Source organism: Triturus cristatus, chromosome 3_1 (assembly GCF_964204655.1).
Source record: "Triturus cristatus chromosome 3_1, aTriCri1.1, whole genome shotgun sequence".
NCBI lineage: Eukaryota > Metazoa > Chordata > Amphibia > Caudata > Salamandridae > Triturus > Triturus cristatus.
In genome coordinates, this window is record NC_140583.1 from 679,022,399 (window position 1) to 679,048,534 (window position 26,136).

General features: G+C 44.6%; 1 protein-coding gene across 2 annotated transcripts in view; it reads right to left on the minus strand.

The window, feature by feature from the left end:
• Positions 1 to 26,136, minus strand: part of PTDSS2 (phosphatidylserine synthase 2) — a 426,270-nt gene that overhangs the window by 180,759 nt on the left and 219,375 nt on the right. For both annotated transcript variants that reach the window (XM_085644752.1, XM_085644754.1), the window contains one exon: positions 241 to 359. In XM_085644752.1, the coding sequence (XP_085500878.1) occupies positions 241 to 359 (119 nt within the window). The remainder of the gene's footprint in view (positions 1 to 240; positions 360 to 26,136) is intronic.

Here is a 26,136-nt window from a genome sequence, read left to right on the forward strand (position 1 = left end):
AACCAGCAGTTTTGTGATGCAACTACAGAGACTATGTTCGCCAGGGGGCTGACCCATGTGCAAAATGAGCTACTTTATGGTATAATAGTTTTAAAATGGTGTTGAACAACTTTTCTGATGAATATTTTCTCTGCTTTTTGTTCACCAGGGTGTAGTGGTCATGAACACGATTCCTATTTTATGCATTTACAAGCACAAGAACTAATAGTCACTTATGAACAATATTAGGAAGTCACCTACCTATATGTATGAATGTGCCAAAGTCCTTGCCATTTATAAGGTTTCATTGAAAGCCACTTCAAAGTCTTCATCCCACAGTAAATTCCCAATCCGTTACATACCAGCACATCCATTATCCACTGCAAGTTAGAAAATACCGGTAAAATAAACACATCTAAAGATGTAATTAAATGTAGTCAGTGTTAACCAACACAAAATCTCGATGATGTGCATCAAAACAACAAAAAGATACCAATTTTAATCACACGAACATCATTAAAGAGTAAGGTTTACAAAAAGGAATATGCTACTTACCAGTATGCATCTGTTCTTGGCATGTAGAGCTGCAGATCTACACACTTGTGCATAGATCGTTGGGCCCGGATGTTTGCAGTTTGTTTTTCCTCTTGGAAAGTCTTTGGAAGTCACAAGGTCGGTGACTCCTCCTTTGGATCGTATTGCACATGGGCTTCGGCTCCATCCTCAGATTGTTTTTCGCCAGCAGGGAAAGATGGAGCGTAGTAGTAACAGTGAAGATGCCCATGTGTGTGCTATCTAAATAAGATAAACTGGGACAGATACAGGTAGCCGGGGAGGCGGGTGGGTGTGTGTAGATCTGCAGCTCTACATGCCAAAAACAGATGCATACTGGTAAGTAGCATATTCCGTTCGAAGCATATGAGCTGCAGATTACACACTTGTGCATAGATTATATAGCAGTACCCACCGTTAGCGGCGACCACCCGTATCTGTTGCAGAGGTTTGAAATAATGTTTTGAGTACAGCCTGGCCCACACTAGCTTGTTGCTTAGTTTGCACATATACACAATCGTTTTTGGTGAAAGTGTGTGGTGTTGACCATGTAGCTGCTTTGCAGATATCATCTAATGGGATGTTTCCTAAGAATGCCATGGAAGCCCCTATTTTTCGTGTAGAATGTGCTTTCGGGGGAATGAATTTGCTTAATGGTAGCAGATTTGAATGCATTTTACAATCCACCTAGCTATCCCTGATTTTGAGATGGGGTTACCTTTGTGTGGTGGAGAGAAAGAAACAAACAGTTGTTTGGTCTTACGGAAAGGTTGTGTTCTCTGAATGTAGTAGAGTAAGGCTCGTTTGACATCCAGTGTGTGAAGAGCCCTTTCTGCAACGGTCTGTGGTTCCGAGAACAATACTGGTAGTTCTACTGTTTGGTTTAGGTGAAAGGGAGAAATGACTTTAGGGAGGAAATTCAGGTTGGTACGGAGAACAACTTTTTTATGGTGCATTTGGAGAAAAGGTTCTTGAATGGTAAGTGCTTGTATCTCACTGACCCGTCTAAGGGAAGTGATGGCTACAAGAAAGGCGGTTTTCCATGTTAGGAACTGTAATTCGCATTTATGGAGAGGTTCGAAGGGAGACCCCATTAGCCTTGTGAGAACGATATTTAAGTTCCACACAGGTGAGGGTGGCACTCTGGGGGGAATTATTCTTTTAAGGCCTTCCATGAAGGCTTTAATGGCAGGTACTCTGAAGAGTGAAAGAGGTTTCCTGTTTTGTAAGTAAGCTGCAATAGCTGCGAGGTGTATTCGAATGGACGTATAGGCTAGATTGCACCTTTGTAGGTGGAGTAAGTAGCCTATTATGTGTTGAATGGACACGTCCAGTGGATTGATGGTGTTGTTATGGCAATAAACAACAAAACGTTTCCACTTGGCGGCGTAGCACACTCTAGTGGTAGGTCTTCTAGCTTCTCCGATGACGTTCATACAGTTAGGGGGAAGATTTAGGTACCCGACTTCTAAGATTTCAGGAGCCAGATCGCAAGGTTGAGCTGCACTGGGTCCGGGTGTTTGATCTCTCCATGGTTCTGGGTTAAAAGGTGTGAAGAGATGTGTAGTTTTTGGTGCGGCACTACAGATAGTTCCAGCAGTGTGGTATACCACGGTTGTCTGGCCCACGTTGGAGCTACTAGGATTAGTGTGAGGGAGTGTTGTTGTAGTTCGCGCACCACTAGTGGAATGAGTGGGAGAGGCGGAAAAGCATACGCAAATTTGCCTGACCAGTTCATCCATATCGCATTCCCTTTGGCCAATGGGTGTGGGTATCTGGCGGCGAAGGTTGGGCATTTGGCGTTTGTGGGTGGTTAAGAGGTCTATCTGTGGATGCCCCCACATGTAAAAGTATGGGTGAAGAACTTACGGGTGAAGCTCCCACTCGTGGATCTGTTGTGTCTGTCTGCTGAGCAGATCTGCCACTGTGTTTTGGACTCCTGGGACATGCTGAGCTAGGAGAAAGATTTTCTGGGGTATCGTCTATCTCCATATGCTCTGTGCTAGGTGAGAGCTGTGGAGAGTGTGTGCCGCCTTGTTTTTGGATAGAATACATGGCTGTCATGTTGTCTGTCCGGATCAGGACTGCCTTGCCTGAAATTTGAGTTTGAAAAGATTTTAGGGCTAAGAAGATTGTTAGTAACTCCAGATGGTTGATATGGAGTAACTTTTGTTGAGGTGACCACTTGCCCTGTGTGGTGAGATGTAGTAGATGAGCTCCCCAGCCGGAGAGCGATGCGTCCGTTGTCAGTACTATTTGAGGAACCGGGTCCAGGAACGGTCGACCTTTGGAAAGGTTTGTGGTGTTCCACCACTACAGAGAGCGATGGGTGCGACCGTCTACCAACACCAGATCTGTTAATTGACCCTGGGCCTGCTTCCATTGGCGTGCTAAGCACTCTTGGAGAGGACGCATCTGGAGTCTTGCGTGAGGCACTATGAAAATGCAAGAGGCCATCATCCCTACTAGTTGCATAAACACTCGAGCTGGAAGGGAGTGTTTTAGTGTGAATTTTGCACGTAGAGCTTGAATGCTTGCAATCCTGGCCGGATTGGGGTAAGCTAGTGCTCTTGAGGTGTCTATGGTGGACCGAGGTATTGTTTTATGTGTGATGGTTGGAGATGGGACTTCTGGTGGTTTAGTGTGAAGCCCAGCTGGTGCAGTAATTGAATGGTGGTAGATGTGTGTTGAACACACTGATTGTACGACCCGGCTTTTATCAGCCAGTCGTCTAAGTATGGGAAGACGTGGATGTGTTGTCTTCGTAAATGTGCTGCTACCACTGCTAGGCACTTGGTGAATACCCTTGGCGCTGTTGTGACCCCGAACGGGAGCACCTTGAATTGGAAGTGTTGTCCGTCCACTACAAATCTGAGGTACTTGCGGTGAGCTTTGTGCACCGGAATGTGAAAATACGCGTCTTTTAGATCTAGGGTGGTCAAGAAGTCGTTTTGGGAGAGGAGCGGAAGTACCTGCTGAAGCGTCACCATATGGAAATGGTCGGAGTGTATGTATGTGTTTAGGGGCCGGAGATCTAGGATGGGCCGTAGAGTCTCGTCCCTTTTTGGTATGAGAAAATATAGGGAGTAGATTCCCATGTTTTGTTGGTTTGTAGGAACGGGTTCTATTGCTTGTTTTTGTAGTAGGGAGACTACCTCCTGTTTTAGGAGTATTAAATGTTCTTGTGACATTGGGCGCTGCCTTGGTGGAATGTTTGGGGGGGTAGATATGAGTTCTAGGCAGTAGCCTGATTGCATTATTTGTGTCACCCATTTGTCTGAGGTGATGGTAGCCCAGACGGGAAGGAAATGTTGGAGTCTGCCCCGACCGGAGTGGAATGGTCTGGGGGGAGTGGAGGGAAGTCATTGGTTAGGCATTGTGGCAGAGCAGGCGTTGTTTGTTTTGCCTCTGCCTTTATTATTGTACCCCTATAGCCGCCCCTTTGATAACCCCTCGTGAAGGTGGACTGAGTGGGGGATTTGTACGAAGTGGACGCGGTATCAGAGGAGTAGCCTCTAGATGTACTGCGAAAGGAAGAGCGGCGAAAGGAGCGTCTACGAGGGTGTGACTGTAAGGCTCCCATGGACTTCGCCGTATCTGTATCCTTCTTAATTTTTTCTAGGGCCTCATCTACCTTTGGGCCAAATAGATGTTCCTGGTCAAAGGGATGGTTAAGGATGGAGGCTTGTACCTCCGGTTTAAACCCGGATATTCTCAGCCAAGCATGCCGACGCAGGAGGACGCTTGTATTGATGGCCCTGGAAGCGGTGTCTGCTGCATCTAAGGCACAGCGTATAGAGGTGTTTGTAATGGTTTTACCCTCTTGAATTAGTTCGTTGGCCCTAGCTTTATATTTCTCAGGGAGGTGGTGCATTATGCTCTCTAACTCGTCATAATGTGCCCTGTCATATCTGCCCAATATCTGGCCAATAGCACTTGAGTATTGGGGATACGCCACATATTGGCTGCTTGTGACGCAGTGCGTTTCCCTGATGCATCCAGTAGCTTCGAATCTTTGTCAGGTGGTGGTGCTTCGCCTGACGTCTGGGAATTTGCCCTTTTACGTGCAGTGGATACCACTAGAGAGTCTAGTGGTGCTGGCCCTCTGATGTAGGAGGGATCTGTGGGGGCAGCTTTGTATTTGTTCCTCGATGCACGGATTAATGACCCTGGCTCTAACTGGGTCCTTAAAAACCTCTGGCGCATGCTTTACCACTCCTTTAAGCATAGGTAATATGGAGGTAGAACTATGTGTGGTGTCGAACGTGTCAAGGAGGAAGTCTTCCTCCACGGGGTCGGTATGTAAATCTACCCCGTGATAGTGTGCCGCCCTTTGCAGTAGGTGGTGGAGTCTTTTGGTGGAGATGGCCTGGAGGGGTAAAGGTCATCTTGTGGGACGTTGGGGATATCAGGCATATTGTAGTCGTCCCATGGGTCTGGGGATCCTGTAGGAGTGGGGTCCCCTGTGGGTAGGTCCTGTGGGACATCCCCTATGTCATCATATGGGTCTCCGTGATCATCATCTTGTGGAGAAGGGGTGGGAGAACGATGAGGTTGGGGTGGAGAAGGTGGAGGGGGTGGAGGTGAAGGAGGTGGAGGAGGTGGTGAAGGAGGTGGAGGAGGTGGTGAAGGTATTCTGAATGGGGAGGTAGCAGAGTCCTTCCTCTTTGGAGGCGGAGGTGGAGCAGGCTTCTCCAAATGTCTCTTTTTGGAAGAAAGGGTCAAATGTCCAGTTTTTGGATCCGTGGTGAGTTTTTTTTGCAAGGGATCCGGTGTACATAAGTCCGGTGAGGCTGGTCTGTCCGTCGGCGCCGAAGGAATTGGTGCCGCTGGCTTTTTAGGCTTTTCCGTGCCGGTTCGTTGCTTGGAACCTGGTTTGGGAACCTCTGGACGCTTGGTCGGCGCCGAGATGGATTTCGGCCTCGAAGTGTCGGTGCCGGTGGCCTTGTGTGCTTTGGTCGGCACCGAGGGTGTTGTCGGTGCCGAAGAGCTGGGTTTCGACTCCCGAGTGCTTTGGTGCGGAGCTCGGTGTCGATATGGGGGTCGGCTTCTTTTTCGGCACCGAAGCGTGTTTATCGGTACCGGGAGTAGGCTGGCTCGAGCCCGAGCCGCCGGAAGGCTTGCTTGGCTTCTTCACCGGGCCCGAAGGTGGGGTGTTGGAAGCAGTGTCCTTGGTCTTACCTAGGCCCGGAGGCGAAGGTGTGACCAGAGCCTTTTTCGGTGCCGGCAGGGGTGTGGGGGGGGGATCAGTACTCACTACCCTCTGCGCCGGGGTGATGTCCTTCACATCAGAGTCGTCGGCCTCGGAAGCGCGGACGAGGCCTTCTTCGGTGTACTGCTCTGGAGCGTCGATGCCTTCTCCGAAGATGTCGTCCGGAATCGTCGTCGAGGAGTGCGCCATAGTTCTTCTGGCTCTTCGGTCCCGAATAGTCTTTTTGGACCGGAAGGACTTACACGCCGGACAGTCTCGAGCCTAGTGTTCAGGGGAGAGGCAGAGATTGCATACCTCGTGGAGATCGGTGTGGGGGAATTTGGACCCACATCGAGGGCACTTTTTAAATGGAGTCCTTTCCATTAGCCAGGACCGAAGCTTGGAGAGGCCCGAAGGCCGCCGTCGACGACTGGGACTGAAGGTCCGTGCCGATGAGAAGGCGCGTCGAGTGGGGGAGATCGCGATCAAAACACCGCGGTTTAAGGTGAGGATTGCGCGTCGACCGTCGAACTGGAAGCTGTTCCGAGCCGCAGCGTGAAGATCACATCAGAGCCCGATGGCAGAAAAAAACAATCTGAGGATGGAGCCGAAGCCCATGTGCAATTCGATCCAAAGGAGGAGTCACCGACCTTGTGACTTCCAAAGACTTTCCAAGAGGCAAAACAAACTGCAAACATCCGGGCCCAACACCAGATGGCGATCTATGCACAAGTGTGTAATCTGCAGCTCATATGCCTCGAACCTGATGTTTAAATGTCTACACAGAGTGAGATAATGAAGAAACTCCTTGAATCACACAGACACACAGTTTAAAATTAGCTGTAGAAAATATCAAGGTACTTCTGTTTTTTTACATTCATAAGCCTTTCCCGTACTTATCTTGAGTAGGTTTAGAATAACCATTGCCACATAAACAATCCCTTAAACTTTTGGGTTTCAAACTCAGCAGAGGGAAGGCATGAGACTGAAAACGAAAATAAGGACTACAATCCTAAAACTGGAGTGATTTGTTCTGTCACATTTAGCACCAGATTTTTGTAATGCTTTTTCAGTGATCTGAAGCACGCATATGCTTGCATGTCATTTCAAACGTTCTGATATGATGGGGTGCTCGTCGATGGTATGGGTGCAGAAATGCCCATCGTCATCACCGTTCCTACCGTTGACGGAGCGGACGACGTAACTGTGGTACCTCTCGTCATCAACAGTCTAGGAGTTGTAGTCGATCATATTTTTTTTGTCTTTTCTCCCTGTAGCATCTGTAGATGAGCCTCTAGGACGCTCCTTTTCCTTTCCTACAGGAGAGGTAGGGACGGATGTAGTAGGCTCCGAGGAGACTAAGGTGTTTTAACTTCCTATGGCCTTTGCTCTCCTGGGAGGGTTTGAGGTGTTTCCTGTCCTCACCAGGGGAATCATCCTGTGACCTGGATCTTTTGTACGGTCTAAATAAGCTATAACTGTCTTCTTCAGAACACTTATGTTGCTTGATGGACTGGAGCCACAGAAGCAGCCTCCAGTCCCTGAGAGTTTTAGAAGAAAATGTCCGACAGATCTTACATGGTCTTACCTCATGAGAGGCATGGAGGCAGTATATACAGTCTATGTGGATCATCCACATGGACTCTCTTCCGGCCACAGTTCTTACATGGACAGAAGAGGCCTTTCCTATCGGACATGTTGAAAAGATCAATCATCAGGAAAATTCCAGAAAGAAATGGGAGTAGAACTTAGGGAGACTCCCTTCACACACAACGTGTGGTGAAAATTTGAGGAAAATGTCCTCTGCTGGGAGGGTTCTAGAGGATGCTGGCAGCTGATTGGCTGCATTCAACATTTAGTCCTTTTGGCTTTGTAAAACATGGTTCAAGGCCATTATAGCCTAGGGCACTATGTAAATACTGCTTGATTATGTTACAGTGGGATTCCCATCTCGAAGATAGGGAATGATTTCGGCATGTGAATCTATGATAGCTACCCCAATACTGGATAATCCAGAGGCCAGATCAGCTAAAAGCAGCTTGAAAAGTTCGGACAACACAACACCAACTATTTCAAAGTCAGTCACATAATCTTAAAGCACAGAAACATACCTATACACTCAATCTCTAATGCTCCTTTAGTAATGTTCCCTGTACATCTAAGGTCAGTAGTAATGGAGGGTCAGTGCTAAGCACAGAAGAGTCCAGACAGCGGATATGACAGGAGACAAGTGGCCGCTCACCTGTCTTTTCCCCTACAAATTTGTTTACAACTCAATACCTTTTTAGTTTCCTATTCTTTGTATTTTTATTTACTTACATAGGACATATGAAGCAGTTTCTTAAAATAGATTTTACATTTTATTAAACTTTTTATACACACCAAACAACACTCTAGACTTTTCCCAAACACCCTGTAGACAAGATCTATAGTAACGGAAAGAGAAAGCAATCCTCAGAAGACAAACACATTTGGAAAGTGTCACAATAGTCCAAATAGCATTACACATCAACTTTACAATATACATCTGCCAATAGATATTTCATTTTGTCTATGCCCATTCGTCATACATCGATTTCTCTCCCCACCTCACAACACTATCTTGCACGGACATTTTTTAACGATGTATTGTGTACTGACTTGATCTGTGTATGTATCTATGTGCCTGTTCTTCATTTACTATCACAATGTGGTTTTGTGATTACTCACTGTACCATCGCAACTGTTTAATAAGGAAAAGCACAAAAAAAAAAAAGAAAGGCCCACGCTGAATGGTTCTGGCAATCTTCTCTAGCCTGAAATTGTCCACACGTGAACTCAGATTGAAGGTTCATTCTAGGCCACTACTAATAAGGATATATATATATATATATTTCAGGAAATTTTTAAGCACTTGCACTTTCACTCTGTTTACATATTTATATATTTATTGTAAACTGCGACTTTTGCACATTTGCCTAAGTATGAATAATTATATGTATATTTTCAACAATATGACAAATAATATTGTGATACAATGTTTACATTTAGTAATTTTGCAAACAACGGCATATCGAGTCTGTTTTCACTGTTTTCTCACCGGTATAAAAGCTTTGATTGGCCGAATGCATGTCATGTGATCAAGACAGTGGTTCACTGTCGAAACGCGTAATGCTGCTATGCCAGAATTGCTGAAAACCTAAGCAATAAACTGCACTGAATACCAGAACACGCTGTGGTCCGTACCTGTTTTTTCCTGGGACTCTCAGACAAGACGGGACCGTGATACTTTGTATACATTTCGGGGAAGTTTGGCCGTCTTCCCTTCTATGGACCCTCTCTTCGCAACGGGCGGGTAGAATCATACAGCCAGCACCTGTAAAAACCCGGAAGGAGTATTTCTTTCAAGCCAGCCCCCCGCAGCCTAACCTGAGGAGAAGAGCGAAATCCCGCGCAACCCATCTTTCCGGATTCAGCCGACGACTCAACGGAGGTCGGAGGACGCCGACGAGGAGTGACTCCGGAAGGGTAAGCGGCATCAGCTATACCTCATATGTGGCATACAGGCGGGTGATTGAGATTAGTTTTCATAACAACACCAGCGCTCCGTGAGATACATTCACAAGATTAACAAGCGCATTAGTGCAAAAACCTTTCGCAATATACAGCGACACTAACAACATTATAAAATGGCTACATCAGCAGACGCGCTGCGGGCCAGAGAAGCTACAGCAGACGCTTTATTCTCAAATCTTCCAGCAACCAATACAACCCACAATGGCAACAAAGACGCTTCAGGTGATGATCATGACGTAAAAACAATGTTGAAAAGTTTGGAAAAACTATTAAAAACGGAACTCACTAAATGGGAGAAAAAAAGCCTGGAAAAATACAAATAAGTGGGTCGCGTCCCACGTGGTCTCAGAATACTTACTGCGCCATCTTTTGAAAACCCCAATCCCTTAATGCTAAAAGAATGGGCAAACAACAATCTGGAAGCATCCATGAATATGGTAACAATTTTGATAAAATATGCAGAGATTGACAGAAATGAGATCATCAAAACAATTGAATCATTAAACAGTATATTGGATGCACATGAACAAAAAGAACTCATTAAAAAAAGTTGTGAAGAAATTAAGTCAAGACTAACCAAACATGAAGAAACAATCAAAGCAAGAAAAATCTGGAAATTTACAAGGGACAAGACAGATTATGAAACAGGAAGGGTGTTTACATTTGCAAGAAAATTCGACAACGCGAAAAGACAAGCTCTGACCACCAAAATCACCAGCGGCAACAATATAACCGAAGTGAGAAATGATACACCAAGTACTGATACAAGCTCTGTAAGCAGTAACTATGAATCTGATGACAGTGTATCAAATAACCATCTAACAAGACTCCCAACAGACTATACCCCCTCGGAGGAATTGGGGTTTCTTATAGAAGATCGCCGCCATACTCTGCGCTCACACGATCCCGAGAAGACAAACGCCGGGAAAACAACACTAGGAGAAAACAAAGGAGAAAAGTCCAGAGGCAGAGTAAGAGGCAGAGGGAGCAGGGGAAAAAAATGGTAATGACAGAAACCAATCAAATAGCCCCAGACAACACTGTGATCAATCTATCCAACATCGAGTTAACAGTAGCGGAATTACAATTACTATCACTTGGTTTATCGTTTTGTCCAGGCAATCATTTCAAATACCCACAAACTAGAGTTGACGTCTTCAAATTCATCAGGAAACTAAAGTTGAGAAAACATTTCAAACTGAACAATGACGGAAAAATCCAATACTACTGAACCTGCCAATACTATTGATGAGCTGTTTCAAATTTGTGACATTCCACTACTCCGCTCTATGCATGCCCTAGCACAAGAGGAACCTAATATAATCCAGCCAACACAAGAAGACATGGTAGAAATGGGCATGCAGGGCAATGTGATTAGTCCAACACCATTTCGACCACCGTCATCATTTATCCCGATGATGCCTAGAGATGCTATTGATATATTCAGTGACTGTGTTACAGAAGACCTGAAAAAACTCAATCAAAAAACATTACGCACACAAAAACATAGAAAATATAAAGAACTAAAATATTCTAAATTAATGCGTAAGCTACAATCACGTGGAGATCTGATTATCAATAACTCCGACAAACGGGGCAACATTGTCCTATGGCCCCGGCATATGTACATGGAGGAAGCACATAAACACTTGGGAGACAGTGAATGCTACGGAAAGGCAACATTCAATGATTTGAAAAAAATGAAAGAACTAGTATTTAACCCCTTCAGTGCCCATGACGAGCTGGACTCGTCATGGGCCGCGGTGGCGCTGTGCCCATGACGAGTCCAGCTCGTCATAGACCCCGCCCGCTAATGCAACGGCCGGCACTGGGCGGGGAAAGGGGCGGGCACTGAAGGGGTTAAAGAACTATCAAAATGGAAAAGAATGGGACTGTTGACTAAAAATGAATTGGAATTTCTAAGGAACGATCACCCTATTACACCAGTACTTTATTTTATCCCTAAAGTACACAACAAGACAAATCCAGTCCCAGGGAGGCCCATAATATCAGCACAAAAGGGACTCCTGGAGAACATGTCCAAATATGTAGATTTCTTTCTCCATGAACATGTGGAATCATTGGACTCATATATTCGTGACACTAGCCATTTTTTATCCAAACTTCAAACCATTGAATGGAAACAAGAATATGTCTTTCTGGTCATGGACATAAGTTCTCTATACACCAGTATTCGACATTCTGATGGTATATTGGCTAGTGAATACTTTCTGTCTAAACACTCCAGTATCTTTTATCAACACAATATAATGCTATTAGACATGATCAACATATGTTTAACCAACAACTTCTTTATCTTTAACAAGGAGGTGTTTCAACAGCTACGCGGAGTGGCGATGGGGGCATGTTTTTCCCCCAGCTATGCGTGTCTTCACGTAGGCTGGTGGGAGGAGCATGTCCTCAGAATTTGAGAGATTTATCCATCGAGGGTATAAAGAAAAGGAACTCTTGAAAGCCATGGATAAAGCCAATACTTGTAGCAATAGTGTAGAAATGAGTGAAGTGGTATGTCTCACAACTAACAAAACTGAATCAGAAAGCAACATAAGGCTAATTACAGCATATAGTCAACAAGACAAACAAATCAAAAAGATTATTTACAAGAATTGGCCCATTGTGAAAACAGACCGAACTATGTCCCTATTGGTGCCTGAATTACCGAATATTACTTTCAGAAGGGCACCATCTATGAGAGACGCATTAGTAAGATCAAGTCCACAAGTTATAAAAACAACTAACTGGTTGACCAACAAAAAAGGCTTTTTCAAATGCAGCTCATGTAGAGCTTGTAAATTTGGGGTCAATACTAATGAAGTAACAGGAATGGTAGATTATAATCCCATAAGAATCTCCAAAATGCTAACATGCCGCACTGAATTTGCAGTTTATGTCTTAGAGTGTACTTGCAAACTCAGATACGTGGGAAGCACAAAACTCCAAGTATTTAATCGGATCCTACAACATCTGAGAGCGATTGTTAACTCAGACCCCAGTTACCCAGTAGCTCGACATTTCAAACATGTTCATAACAACAACTTAAACGATTTTAGCTACTTTGTCATTGACATGATACCCAAATCTATCAGAGGGGGCAACAGGGTGAAAAAATTAAGGCAGTTAGAATCATACTACATCTTGGCTCTAGATTCCAAAATGCCAAAAGGTTTGAACAATGGAGAAGAAATGCACCATTTTTTGCAATTTATCTAAATGAGACATACACCTAATATAACTACCTTCTCATATCTGCCATATACGTCTTTTTTCAAGCCATTACAACTTGTTATTTATCAGGCTTTTTATTTGAATTTTAGATAAGTTTATATCAAGAGTTGTAACTGGTTCCCCGGTTTTTACTTAAGATTTTAACGATCTTTTAACGAATGAATCGCCGATGATAACATTGGGTACTGGTTTTACAAAGAAAAATAAGTCGTCTATATTTGTGCATAATTATCGATTGTGATTTTATCTAGACTATGGCAACTACAGAAGTAACCCTTCGACATGGGGAATTTTCTTTAACTTACCTGAGATACATTAGCACAAGCTAATGATACGAGGTTAATTAATCATTGTTAAGTATACACCACAATCTCACATGGGGTTTACAAATTTTGTTCAGTATTTGTCTCCCTGTATACTTCACACATATCGTTGCCAACAGTAGAGTCATTCAACATCAAACATATGCACAAACAATTAGCTTAGCTTCTCTTCATTGATTAAATTTCATATGATTTTAATATGGATATTTTATCAACTTTTAAAACTCTTTTTTATACCCATCGGTGATTGAATTTATTCAGGAAATTTTTAAGCACTTGCACTCTGTTTACATATTTATATATTTATTGTAAACTGCGACTTTTGCACATTTGCCTAAGTATGAATACTTATATGTATATTTTCAACAATATGACAAATAATATTGTGATACAATGTTTACATTTAGTAATTTTTCAAACAACGGCATATCGAGTCGGTTTTCACTGTTTTCTCACCGGTATAAAAGCTTTGATTGGCCGTATGCATGTCATGTGATCAAGACAGTGGTTCACTGTCGAAACGCGTAATGCTGCTATGCCAGAATTGCTGATAACCTAAGCAATAAACTGCACTGAATACCAGAACACGCTGTGGTCCGTACCTGTTTTTTCCTGGGACTCTCAGACAAGACGGGACCGTGATACTTGATATATATACTTTTGGTGATGGATATATATATATATATATATATATCTCTCAACAAACTTCGCCACCAAGGTAGCAAAAATTCCTCAAGGATCGAACGAGGACCGGAACAGACGATTACAGACCACAAAATAGGTGCAGGTAAATATTTTAATAAACGATCAGCATGTCCGTCATGACGCGTTTCAGCCTACTAGAGGCCTTGTTCACATTCATATATATATAGTTGGAAAACATGGAATGGATGTACCTGCAAGCCCACACCAATGCAAACATACTTACATTTTATAGGTTTGTCTCAAGGAATACATTCTAACTTGCTTTACGACCTTCATATATTTACCTCAGATGGTTAAACATAAAATTGGAGGAGTCAAGTTAAGTCAGTATGTTTTAAGTCAATAAATGAAGATATACTCTCAATGTAATGGGAGATTGTGGTGGTATGTTATGAAGCCATCTGTACAAGATGTGTGGGCCAGGCTGAAGCTGCAATCCTCATTTTATAACTTTCTTTGTCTTTAATCAGAGTCCCAGTTTCACTTGCAAGTGTGGTTACATTCGGCAGCAGAGCAGTCATTATTGGCAAGATTATTTTCTACATGGACATTATGATGCTTCTGTTTAGGTTGGAGATGGCAGAGTATCGTGGTGCAACAACAAAACAGGAGAAGATAATTTTGATAGAAAAGATCTAGAAAGTGAGCAGCTCGGCCTCAAGGAACATTAGGTATTAAAAAGTGTGTGTCATAGGAAAAGGAAAAAGGATGCCAGTGACCCCCAGCTATAGCCGGGCACAGACTGGCACCTTTGATCTCCAATCTGTTAGTAAAAAAAAAATACTTCCTTTCAGCAACATACCAAATCTCAGCACTGGAACATCACTGGCAGGCCCAGAAGGTAAGGATTTCGCTCTTGTGGAATGAGCACAGATTCCCTTAGGTCGTTCCCTCTTGTAAAAAACATAAAACATTTTAATGAAGAAGATGATCAAGCATGATAAGATCCTCTTCCGATCGCCTTGCCATTTTAGCTGATGAAGAGATGTTGTAAGACTTTACCTTCCCTGTGTGGATGATCTAATAACTGATCGCTCAATGAGGATACCATCAACATACCCTCTCCTGTTGCGTGTAGGATGGGGTGGAGACAAAAAGGTAAGAAGGGTGCTGAATTGTCCCAGATAGAAAAGGGCCACCACATTAGGCAGGAAAGCTGCTTTGGTTTAAACACCAGCTGCAACAAGCCCGCCTGAGCAGCCAATGATAGAGGACCACGGTTCCAGATCTGTGCAGATTTGCCGCACCCACAACCATCACATTTGTAAAGATTCAGGGTGCTGATGGCAACCTGAACAGAAGATCGAGAACTGATAATGGGTAGAACCTAGTAGGAACTGCAAGCACCTTCTGTGAAACTGTAGGATCAGTATGTGAAATAGCGTCCTGTAAGTCATAAGACACCAATCAGTCTTTCGCTTCTAGCACCAGAAATACCAGAGACAGCATCCTGAAATGTTTTTGGAAAAGATAAAAGCTCAAGAACATGAGATCTAGGATTTAATGAAGACTTGGAGTGAGGGATCTTGGGAGGTGTCTATTAGAAGGGAAGGGTATAACCTTTTTCTATGATCTGTAAGTCTCACTGATCGGATGTTAAGGCTTTCCAGGAATGCAGAAAGGAATACTTTTCCTCCCACTGGCTGCACATGCTCCTCTAAGGGGGAAGTTAAAGTGTTTTTCCAGGTGTTGTGAAGACAAGGATGAAGAGAAAGTGTAGGAGGTTTGCTGGAGTAGTCTGCCTTTTCCTTTACCTATACCCCTGCTTTACAGAAAAGTATTTGGATGTTGAATAGGATGGGAGGGCTGAGGCTGGTGAAAGTCAACTCTTGGAGACGCCACAAAGCTTCCAAGCTGTGCATCAGCAATTCCAGCACTGCTGAAGCAGTTGGTATGTATGCTGGACCTCGCATAAATTGTCTGGAGGTATAGAAGGGCACTCCTGCTTAGTTCCTGCCCCCTAGCATTTTACAATGCCAGGAAATCAGCAGTGTCTGATATTGGAGGGGGCAGCACATTCTCTGCCTCACTGCTGTTCTTGTCGTCACGGGACACTACTTGATGCATCTAGATGCCGGATCTGAATTAAGTCCAAATATCTAACCCAAAGTTCACAAATTTGCGTGGTGGTCCCGGGTTGTGATTCCTCTTTGTAAAATATATATATATATATATCACTCTGATGGGTAGAGCCTAAAGGTAATTTTTACTAATATTGTCTTCATTTGAAAAATGTAATGTGTATGGGCTACAGAGTAATGCTTTAAAACAGCTAATAAAAGTATTGGGGATTCTCCACCAAACACAGTAACACTAACTTATGTGACACTCTGGAAGATGAAATGATGGAGAAATACAGTTTAAAAGGGGCAGAATCTTCTCTTAAATATACAGGCCCTGGGATTTAACAATCTCTTCAAGACAGTTCAAATATGCTGCTTATCAACCACTACTAAAACACACAATGACAGACAAGCAGAACACACAATGACAAGCAGGTTTCACAAAAAATAGGTCACTTAATTCCTTCCATCGGAGAAGATCTAACGAGACATAGAATCTTCGGAAGTACCTGCATCACAATCCACCTACACCTTTCGGAAGCCTTTGATACAGCCAATGATGGGGAAACTCAAAAGAGCAGAACACCTTAGGTCAAGTACGAAAGACTAACTGACTCAAACCCCTTACCTCAGACTTAAAGATAGATCTATTATTTCTACTCTAAACTACAGAAGATACAATGAGTCCTCCTCCAAGGATCGACACTTCCTCTACTTCTAACAACAACCTAATCCATCTTGCCTCACAAATTAAATCTTTCGAACACATATGCAACATCTATGTAGAGGGTGCCCATATCATACTTAGTATAAATAAAAGTAACCATGCTAGCCCACATGTAATCTTGGACTCCTTTAATGAAATAGAAAGATGATGGCTAATAGCTACTTAAAACCTTTTTACAAAATAGAGAGAGGAGCACTCCTATAGTTCTGGTTATTTTTTTAATGCTAACGCACAAGTTACTACTTGTGTAACAATATATCTGTAAGATACATTAGTTAGTGATAGATTCCTTACCTTAGAATATCCCCAGGCATCAGACTGGATCTGGAAAGTTTTCTGTAGCAGGACCCCTGCTGGTCAGTAGGTAGCGTTGTGCGGCTCCGCGCCCGTCACTGGCGTCGCAAGCACCGAGATGACGTCACGGAGACTACTTAGGTGCCACCCATGCACTCTGACGTCAGTTCTGTACACGACTTTCCACGCCAGGAACGCAGAGCCATGCAAGAAACTGACCACTGGTGCCATGAAACTAGGGCCCTGAAAGGGGGGATGACCCTGACCCTAGAATCAGTTTGCAGAACTGGGAGGATGGGCGGGGCTGTAAGGAATCTATCACTAACTAATGTCTCTTACAGATATATCGTTACACAAGTAGTAACTTGTGCATCTGAAAGAGACACGTTAGTGATAGATTTCTTACCTTAGAATAGCAACCCCAGTGGTGGGTCTGCGAAAAGATTACAACAGAAGTCACGGACAACAGAACGGCCAAAGAAGCCGTCCCTCCGGACCGGACTGTCAAGGCAGTAATGCTTGGTAAACGTGTGCAGCGAGGCCCACGTAGCTGCCTGACAAATGTCCTTCAAGGGGACGCCAGGTCCCAAGGCAGTAGTGGCTGCAGTTGCCCTGGTAGAATGGGCACACAGCCCCATAGGAGGCTCCTTCTTAGCCAAGGAGTAACATGCTTTGATGCACAGAATGACCCACCGAGAGATGGTCCGTGTGTACACAGCCCGACCTTTTATTTGGCGCCCACGTAGCCAACAAAGAGCTGGTCATCCACCCGGAACTGCTGTGTACGCTTCAGATAGAATGCGAGTTAACGTTTTGGGTCCAGACGGTGGCACCTCTCCTCTTCCCTCTAAAGATGAGGAGGCGGAAAGAAGGTAGGCAAGGTGATGGTCTGCCCGATGTGGAAGGGTGAGACCACCTTTGGCAAAGAAGGATGGGTCCTTGACACCACCTTGTCCGGATGAACAGAAAGGAAAGGAGGTTTGGAAGAAAGAGCCTGGAGCTCACTCACTCTTCTGCAGGAGGTGATAGCGACCAGGAAAGCAGTCTTAAGAGTAAGAAGACGCAAACGACAAGTATGAAGGGGCTCAAATGGAGCGCACATCAGATAGGTCAAAACGAGATTCAAGTCCCATTGAGGCATGATGAACGCCACGGGAGGAATTGTGTGCGTAATGCCTTTAGGGAAACGGTTAACAACCGGGGACTTAAAGAGAGAAGGCTGATCTGGAAGCCTCAAAAAGGCGGAGATGGCCGAAAGATAACCTTTGATAGTGCCCAGAGCAGAGCCCTGCTGGGCCAAAGAAAGAAGGAACAGAAGAACTTCAGAGAGAGGGGCAGAAAGGGGATCCACAGCCTTCGCTTTGCACCATGCCACAAACTTGTTCCACCTGCAGGCGTATACCGTTTTAGTGGAGGGACGCCTGGCTGCCAGAATGATATCACAGACTTTGGGAGGAAGATCGAAAGCGGTCAACTGCCACCGCTCAATCTCCACGCATGGAGGTGGAGGCTGGACAGGTTCGGGTGGAGGACCGTCTCCTGCTACTGCGACAGAAGATCCTCCCGAAGAGGTAGACAGATCGGGGGATCGATCGCCATGCTGAGTAGCTCGGGACACCAGTATCTTCATGTCCAATCCGGAGCCACAAGGATGACTTGGGCCCGGTCGCACCAAATCTTCTTCAGCACTCTGGGCAGAAGTGGTATAGGTGGAAAGGAGAGTGCCGCCTTGGAAATTCCAATGCGCAGAACTGATGACATTGCGCGTTCTCTTCGGTGGCGAATAGATCTAACCAAGGCTTTCCCCACTGCAGAAAGAGACCTTGCGCCACGTCCGAGTGAAGACGCCATTTGTGATCCATCAAGCACCGGCGGCTGAGTTTGTCCTCCCTGGCGTTCAGAGAACCTGCTAGGTGTTGAACAACCAAGGTGATGCCTTGATGTTCCAGTCACGTCCAGAGGAGCAGAGCCTCCTGACATAGGGTCCAGGACCCCACCCCCGCCCTGTTTGTTGCAATACCACATGGCGGTGGTGTTGTCCGTGAACACCTGCACCACACTTCCCTGGACAGAGGGAAGGAATGCTTTCAGTGCAAGCCGGATCGCCCGAAGCTCCAAGAGGTTGATATGGAGCCGGGACTCCGCCGGAGACCAGAGTCCCTGGATCTCCGCCTCTCCCAAGAGGCCTCCCCATCCCAGGAGGGACGCATTTGTCACCACTGTGCGCTCCGGTTGGGGAAGGGAGAGGGATCTGCCACTGACCCAATCGCGATTCGTGATCCACCACAGCAATTGTCATGCAGTGCCCTCCGAGATCTGGACATGATCGGACTGGTTGCCCTGATGCTGCGCCCACTGGAACTTCAGGTCCCACTGCAGAGCCCGCATATGCCATCTGGCATGTTGCACCAGCAAGATGCAGGAGGCCATCAGGCCCAGGAGCCGGAGGGTCATCCTGACTGAAACCCGGGACAGAGGCTGAAAGATCGGAATCCTAGCCTGAAAATCCCGGACTCGCTGCTCGGGAGGATAAATCCGAAACAGTATTGAATCCAGAACCGTTCCGAGGAAGGGGAGCTTCTGAGAGGGACTCAGGTGTGACTTCGGCACGTTGAGGGAGAACCCAAGCAAATGCAGGAGGTCGGCCGTAGTCTGGAGGTGGTTGACGACTGCCTGGGGCGAGCCCACCTTCAACAACCAGTCGTTGAGGTAGGGGAAGACTGACACCCCCCGACCTGCGCAGGTGAGCTGCGACCACCGCCATCACCTTCATGAACACCCGAGGGGCACTGGTAAGGCCGAAGGGGAGCACGACAAACTGAAAATGCTACCATCCAGTCTTGAGGGCAGCCAGGACCTGAGCCAGAGTCAGCATTTTGAACTTCTCCTTCCGGAGGAAGCCATTGACGTTCTGGAGGTCCAAGATGGGGCGCATGCCCCCTTTGTCCTTCTTGGGGACCAGAAAGTAGTGGGAATAACAACCACGTCCTACTTCTGGCCGAGGAACGCACTTGATGGCCCCCTTGGCCAAGAGGGCCGTAACTTCCAGCTGGATAAGCACCAAGTGATCCCCCGACATGCGGTGGCACCGAGGTGGCATGGCTGGAGGGGAAGACTGAAAGGGAAGAGAATAACCCTTGCGGATGATCTGCAACACCCACTCGTCCGATGTGATATCGCGCCAGTGGTGGAGGTGGTGACGGACACTGCCACCCACCGGCGTGGGGTGCTCCACAAAGCTCGGATTAGGAAGGTTTAGAGGTAGAAGCAGCGGGGGCGGAGGTGGACTGCACGTCCGCGCTGAGGCTGGTTCTGCACAGGCTTGTTGAAGGAACGTGTCTGGGCGCCCCTGCCTTGGCCATGAAAGGAACGAAACCCAGAAGTGGCTGGGCTTTTCGTGGAAAAACCCAAGGACTTGGCCGTGGCCCGCGAGTCCTTCAAGCTTCAAGTACAACTACTTGAACTCTGTGCACTGTGTCTAATGTGCTCTTGCTACACAATATTCTTAATAAACATATTAAAAAAAAAAGTGTACATGCATGTCACATTTTAACAATGCAATGATTCAAGAAAAGATTAAATGATGTTTTTTCATGTATTTCTTGTTTAATCTGTTATTGCCACAGACAATGTTGATCCACTCATGGTAGATATTCCTTTCCTTGCTTGCGCCCAATGCATTTCGGGCCCTTGTGGCCCTTCTTCAGGGGCTGGTATCTATAAGCAATACAAACATTTTTGTAATGTAACAGGATTTCAATGAGCAGGGACATTTAGGAACATAAATAATTCTGTTGCAGTATTATGTACTGGTGATTTGTGCCCGACAAGAAACGTAGAAAACTAAAAAGAAAAGGCAAGATTCTGATGTTTTTTCAAAGAGATATTTCTTGTTTAATCTTTTCTTGAATCATTGCATTGTTAAAATGTGACAGGCATGTAAAAAAAAATTGAATATCTTTGTTAAGAATATTGTGTAGCAAGAGCACATTAGACACCATGGACAGAAGTAAAGTAGTTGTACTTGGAGTAGGGTGTGATAACTACTTAAACCTTTAACTAGGTGAACATTAAGAGATAGGTGGATATACATCTTTAATTCCTAACCCCATCCCATGGAAACAGGAAAGTCCCTGCCGTGTAACATGGCTAAAACCTCAGAAGTTCCACTTTGATGCCTCAAGTGAATAGAATGGTTAAATAAAAAATTTCAAATTAGATAATGGAGATAACTCTTCCTGTTAATAAATTACCAACAAAAAATTAATTGCAGTTATGACCCTCGACCTTTCCAGACTGGATTAGGCAAATTGTTTATATTTGGGCTTCCTACCTGATTTAGAGAGGACAGAAGGTACAAAATGCATCTGCAGACCCTACTTCATACGAAACCTCTGAACACATCACAACAGCCATAAGAGCTGTCCATCTGGTCTACACAATCAAGTACTCCTGGGCTTATCTCCTCAAATCATGAAACAAGTCTGGCAAACATTCGGCTAACTTCTGCTTGCTATTGTTATCTAGCTTTACATCCAAGACACAATCACTCACTTCATAGCAATATCTCCATTACAAATGTGTTCCAGAGTGGAATTACGACGACACATCATAACCTATGTTCAATTAAGTGCCATTCACACCCTCTCAACACTGCTCACTCCCAAAAAAGTGTTTAGCTTTCTTCTGGTATTTGCGGCAGTTGGCATGTAAACCTTCATAACATTATCCCCACAAAATATATCCCTCTCTCTGCCCTCCAACATTTTAAGGTATCCAGGGTGTTTGGCTCCTCCAGGAAGAACATGGCTAAAATGTAGCAACATATAGGTTTTTTTGTTAGTTTTTTCTAAATAACAAAAAAGGAGGAAACCAGTTCTTGGCCATTAATAAAAATGGCATCAACAAAAAAAATTCTGAGCTAAGATGACCTTCCCAGCTTTCAGACCAAGCAAAGTTGTAAAAAACAAAATATAAAACGTTTTTACCCATAGTGTTTGCAATTTTTTAAGTGGAGGTCAATATTGGTTTTTGTGGATGCTCGCTACTTGAAATTTGTGGGTAACAGAGGTGTGACCCCAGAAAGCTATACATTTCTGAAAAGTAGACAAAAGTTTGAATTTAGGTAACGGGTCTTGTGTAGATTATCCATGGTTTTCCCAAAGACATGAATGACTGATTTTCTTTTTAACTGGTGGCTGATCAAAGTAATAAACGTATTATGCCATTATGATCATCAGACTTTTCTGGTAACATAGCTATATATAGTGTTTGTCAGTTGTTCAAAAACATGCAATAGGCATAGTGATTAACTAACCTGTAGCTTATAATGATTTTTCCTTTTGTTTAGACCATCCATCGATTCATGAGGTAAAATCTAGTTCATGAAAAGAATTAAAAAAAATGCCATCTGTTTTGCCTTGTCCATTTTCCTATCCACAATTGGGAAAATAACAAAGCTTTTGATCTGGGTTTATTAAGAGGTTAGCTAAACATGTGCACTACCACACCCATTACATATGTTCACTTGTAGTTGGTCTTCTCTAACCTGCCTAACTTTAAGTGCATTCAAAATAATCTTTTGTGTTGGCACCATTTAACTAGGATTACCCACAACATGCTTAGGATTTCCTTATTTGTCACAGTTAGCATATTGCAGGAATTACAACCATTGTGCCAAGGCCTGCATGTTGCTGGAGATTTCCACTATTGTGCCACGTTAATGAGCAATATTTAGATTTTCAACTGCTTCAAGAATTTACAAAGGCTGAAAATATTAGGCATGCTTCCCGGAGGGAGGGTCAGACTTTTGGGGCTCATTTTACTTTGGGGAGCTGGGGAACTCCTTGGGAAATCCTGCTGCTGAGTCTCTTGCCCATGGGTTATATTTTTAGGGGTCCAAACATAGGTTCATTTTTCTTAGGTGGTGTCTATTATCTGGAAGTATCAGAAGGGGGGGGGAGGGGCTTTTGCGTAAATGCTCATGGTTCCAGAGTTGTGCAGATTGGTTTTGGGGAGGCTTATGTTTCAAGGGAGAGTTAGAGTTCCTGGGGCACTTAATTGTTGATGTGGCACGTTTCCTAGGTGGGATCAAGACAGCAGCAGGGTGATAAGCAGAAGCAGTGGCATCAGCAAAGCCAGTGCGCCAAGTGTCCCTGGAACCAGAGACAAATCACCACCTTTACCGCTACAGCACTTCTGCAAAGCCCAGCACGTCACCTTGGATAACCACACAACCTCCTTGCTCTGCCAGTCAAAGAGAGGTAGGTGGATTACATTACATTAAATACAGGTTCAGTGACTATGAGGAGAGCTGTTGTCACAGCAAAACACGCATTAAACCACCCCCCCCAAACCCTTCAAGAAGCATCCTATCTAGACTTGTATGTATACCTAGCCCTTGTCCACCCTCTACAGTTGCTGCCATTAATACATTCTGGAGCCGGGGTCTAGGTCTCCCTTGGATTGGGTATTAATTGCAGACACAACCAGCTCCACAGCTTGCAGAAGCAGGACCGTCTGGCTCCCATTCCTCCTCATCCCAGACAAGGGGGTTGCTATCTTTCTTCTGGGCTCTGTTGTGCAGCACTCCCAGGCAACACCTCATGGAGTGGAGGCAACTAGGATGGCACATGGGGCTGCAGCAAGCACAATAAGATGACGGACAGAGTACTGAAACTTGTCAGACACTCACCCCCCAGTCAAAGATCTGGGTTTATTCCATCATCGTTCTTCTGCTCACTAAGTCACCCCAATTCGGACCCAGCAATATGCAAATCAGTCTTGACCCTGTTCCTCATGGGAAAAGTCCAGGCCAAACTGCCAGGTCCTCCCTGGACCGGAAACCAGCATCCTGGGACCGGTTTCGGGGTTTCACCCCTCATCAGCCAGGTTAGCTTGAGTCCAGTGGCAAAGTGAGTAAGGGACCCACATCTGGGAATACCCTGGCCACTTAGGGCGAACATAGCAAAAACACAAAGATGATGGACAGAGTGCTGAAACTTTTCAGACACTCACCCCAAGTCACAGATCTGGGTTTAATCCATAATCATTCTTCTGCTCACTGCAGCACCATCACACACGGGTGGATAGTTGCTGCAACATCCTGAGCCCCCCAAGAAGCCTGTTAGCCTCCTAGTCACAATGAACAAGTCTACTCAACGACTACTACTGCTTACAAAACAAGCACAATGGGGGCATTGATGGAACAATATGCTGCCCTCTATCAATACAACTTAAATGCAAGGGAGAGGCAGAGCAGGCACTGATGCTCAGGGAATCTTTTCTATGCGCCTTATGCCTAAAGAAATATAAACAGCCTTTTTCTATGTTAATCCAATAAGGCTTTGTCTCAGTGATGCTGCAGCTATGAAGCTGCACTGAGGTGAAACCTACAAAATGGGTATGAAGAAAAGCTAAGCATTTTTAAAGGAAGCCCAAGAATCTGAGTTTAGGAATAGGGATTATTCGTTCCACACTGAATTTGGAATTACTCATCGCATCAGGCGTTTATGGACGTTTTCAGAATGTACACAATGGCAGCAAAAGTAAGAGAAATAAAATAGAAAAAAATACTCCACTATGCTGCATTCCTACAATTGTCCCGATAGGCACAAAACCCCAAATGTTTGGGAAGAACTATTCCACAGGACAGAAAAAGGTCAAAAGCACACCATGGCAATGTCACGATGTTTGCTTTGAACCACGTCAATTCTTGGGGTAGTTATAGTATATAAGCCCAGAGCGGGTCAGCACCCATGGAAACCTACCACCCATGACATTTCTGAAAACTAAACACCTGGGGAGTCCAGGGTGGTTTGGCTTGCGTGAATCCCACTACATTTCCTTACACAGAATGCCCTGCAAACCTAAAACTTTGGCGAACAGAACAGATTTACCTTAAATTTCTGTGTGGGAAAGGTATAGAATATGCAGGAATTGACAAATGATCTACCAGGGTTGAGTAGCTGGCAAGGATCCCACTAGGGTCTCCAAAAGCAAATGCCCTGTAAATGTCATATCTATCACATTCCTCTCACTGTCCATGGGAATGACAGCAGTAATCAGGCCCGGGGTCAGTCAACACTAACCGAACCCAAACATACCTAGCTATCTCTGAAAACTAACAACTAATAGGAATTCAGGGGTGTGTGGCTTGTGTGCATCCATGTCTGTAACCCAGAATGCATTTCACGTATCATAACTATGACTTGAAAAAACACTTCCTCATGCTTTCAATGGCAAACAGCCACAATATAGGGCCCAGAAGGATACGTTACTTACCTATAATCCTAGTTCTCTTCCAGGTGTATCCTCAAAGTTATAAGCACCGTTCCTGGCCATGTGCGGGGACCACACATGAAAACATATTTAAACAGTGCTATATAAATACATATGTAATTTCTTTCACCAAACCAATGCAGCCTCCCATCATACATTATAGGCTAATCAATGCTCTGAAAAACCTCTGTTTTGGCAATTATATATTGTATAAAAAAGGTAAAAAAGAATCACTTGAACCTTTTAATGAGCAGAAGAAAGTTGAACTGTAAAACAGCAGGCAATGATAGCCCATAGGCTGCATTGTAAACTCAATAACAGAGAAAATGAAAGCCCTTGTTAGCATAAACTGGCACAGTGCCTTTAAGGCAGCCATGACCCCCAGCTTCCCATCATGCCTCATGACTGTAAGGTCAGTTCTTTGCAGAGACCCGAAGGTCAGGGCACAAAGATATGTCATGTTATAGTCATAAGCACTGAATCAAATAGCAAGCCCATCCACCACGCAAATAAGACAAAGAAAAAATATATATATACACACTTACACATATACACACACACACATATATATATATATATATATATATATATATATATCAAATCAACCAGCTCCACCAGACTCGAAACTCGTGCTGACGCTTCAAGAAGTTGGTACACGAACCAGTTTAGGGTGCAGTTTTCTTTATTTGCCCAGAGCGTCGGCCATAACGTTTCGGCTCGTCAATTTCAGTATTGAAATAGATTTCGCAAGGAGGCCTGGCCGACTTGACTGTTTGCTCTGGCATCCGAGTCGAGACAATAGTTTCTCATGAACGTATGTACCGATTTCCAAGGGGCTGCTTTGCAAATCTCAGCAATCGGTACATTATGTAGAAAAGCTACTGTTGCTGCCTTCTCTGTAGTGGAATGAACCTTGGGGGTTGAAACGAGGGGGTTATTTGACAATTGGTATGTTAGTTTGAAACAGGACACTATCCATCTTGAGATGCAGCTCTTAGAGGCTGGGAAACCTGTTCTGATGGAACCATAGTTTATAAATAGTTGATCAGATTTGGTAAACATTTAAGACTTGTCCAAATAAAACTTTAAGGCCGCTTTAAGATCTAGAGAATGAAGGGACCTCTCACTTGGCATAGAGGGATCAGGAAAAAAGATAGACAGAGAGATAGTTGGGTTAGCATGAAAATCCAACACCACCTTCGGAAGGAAGGAGGGATGGGT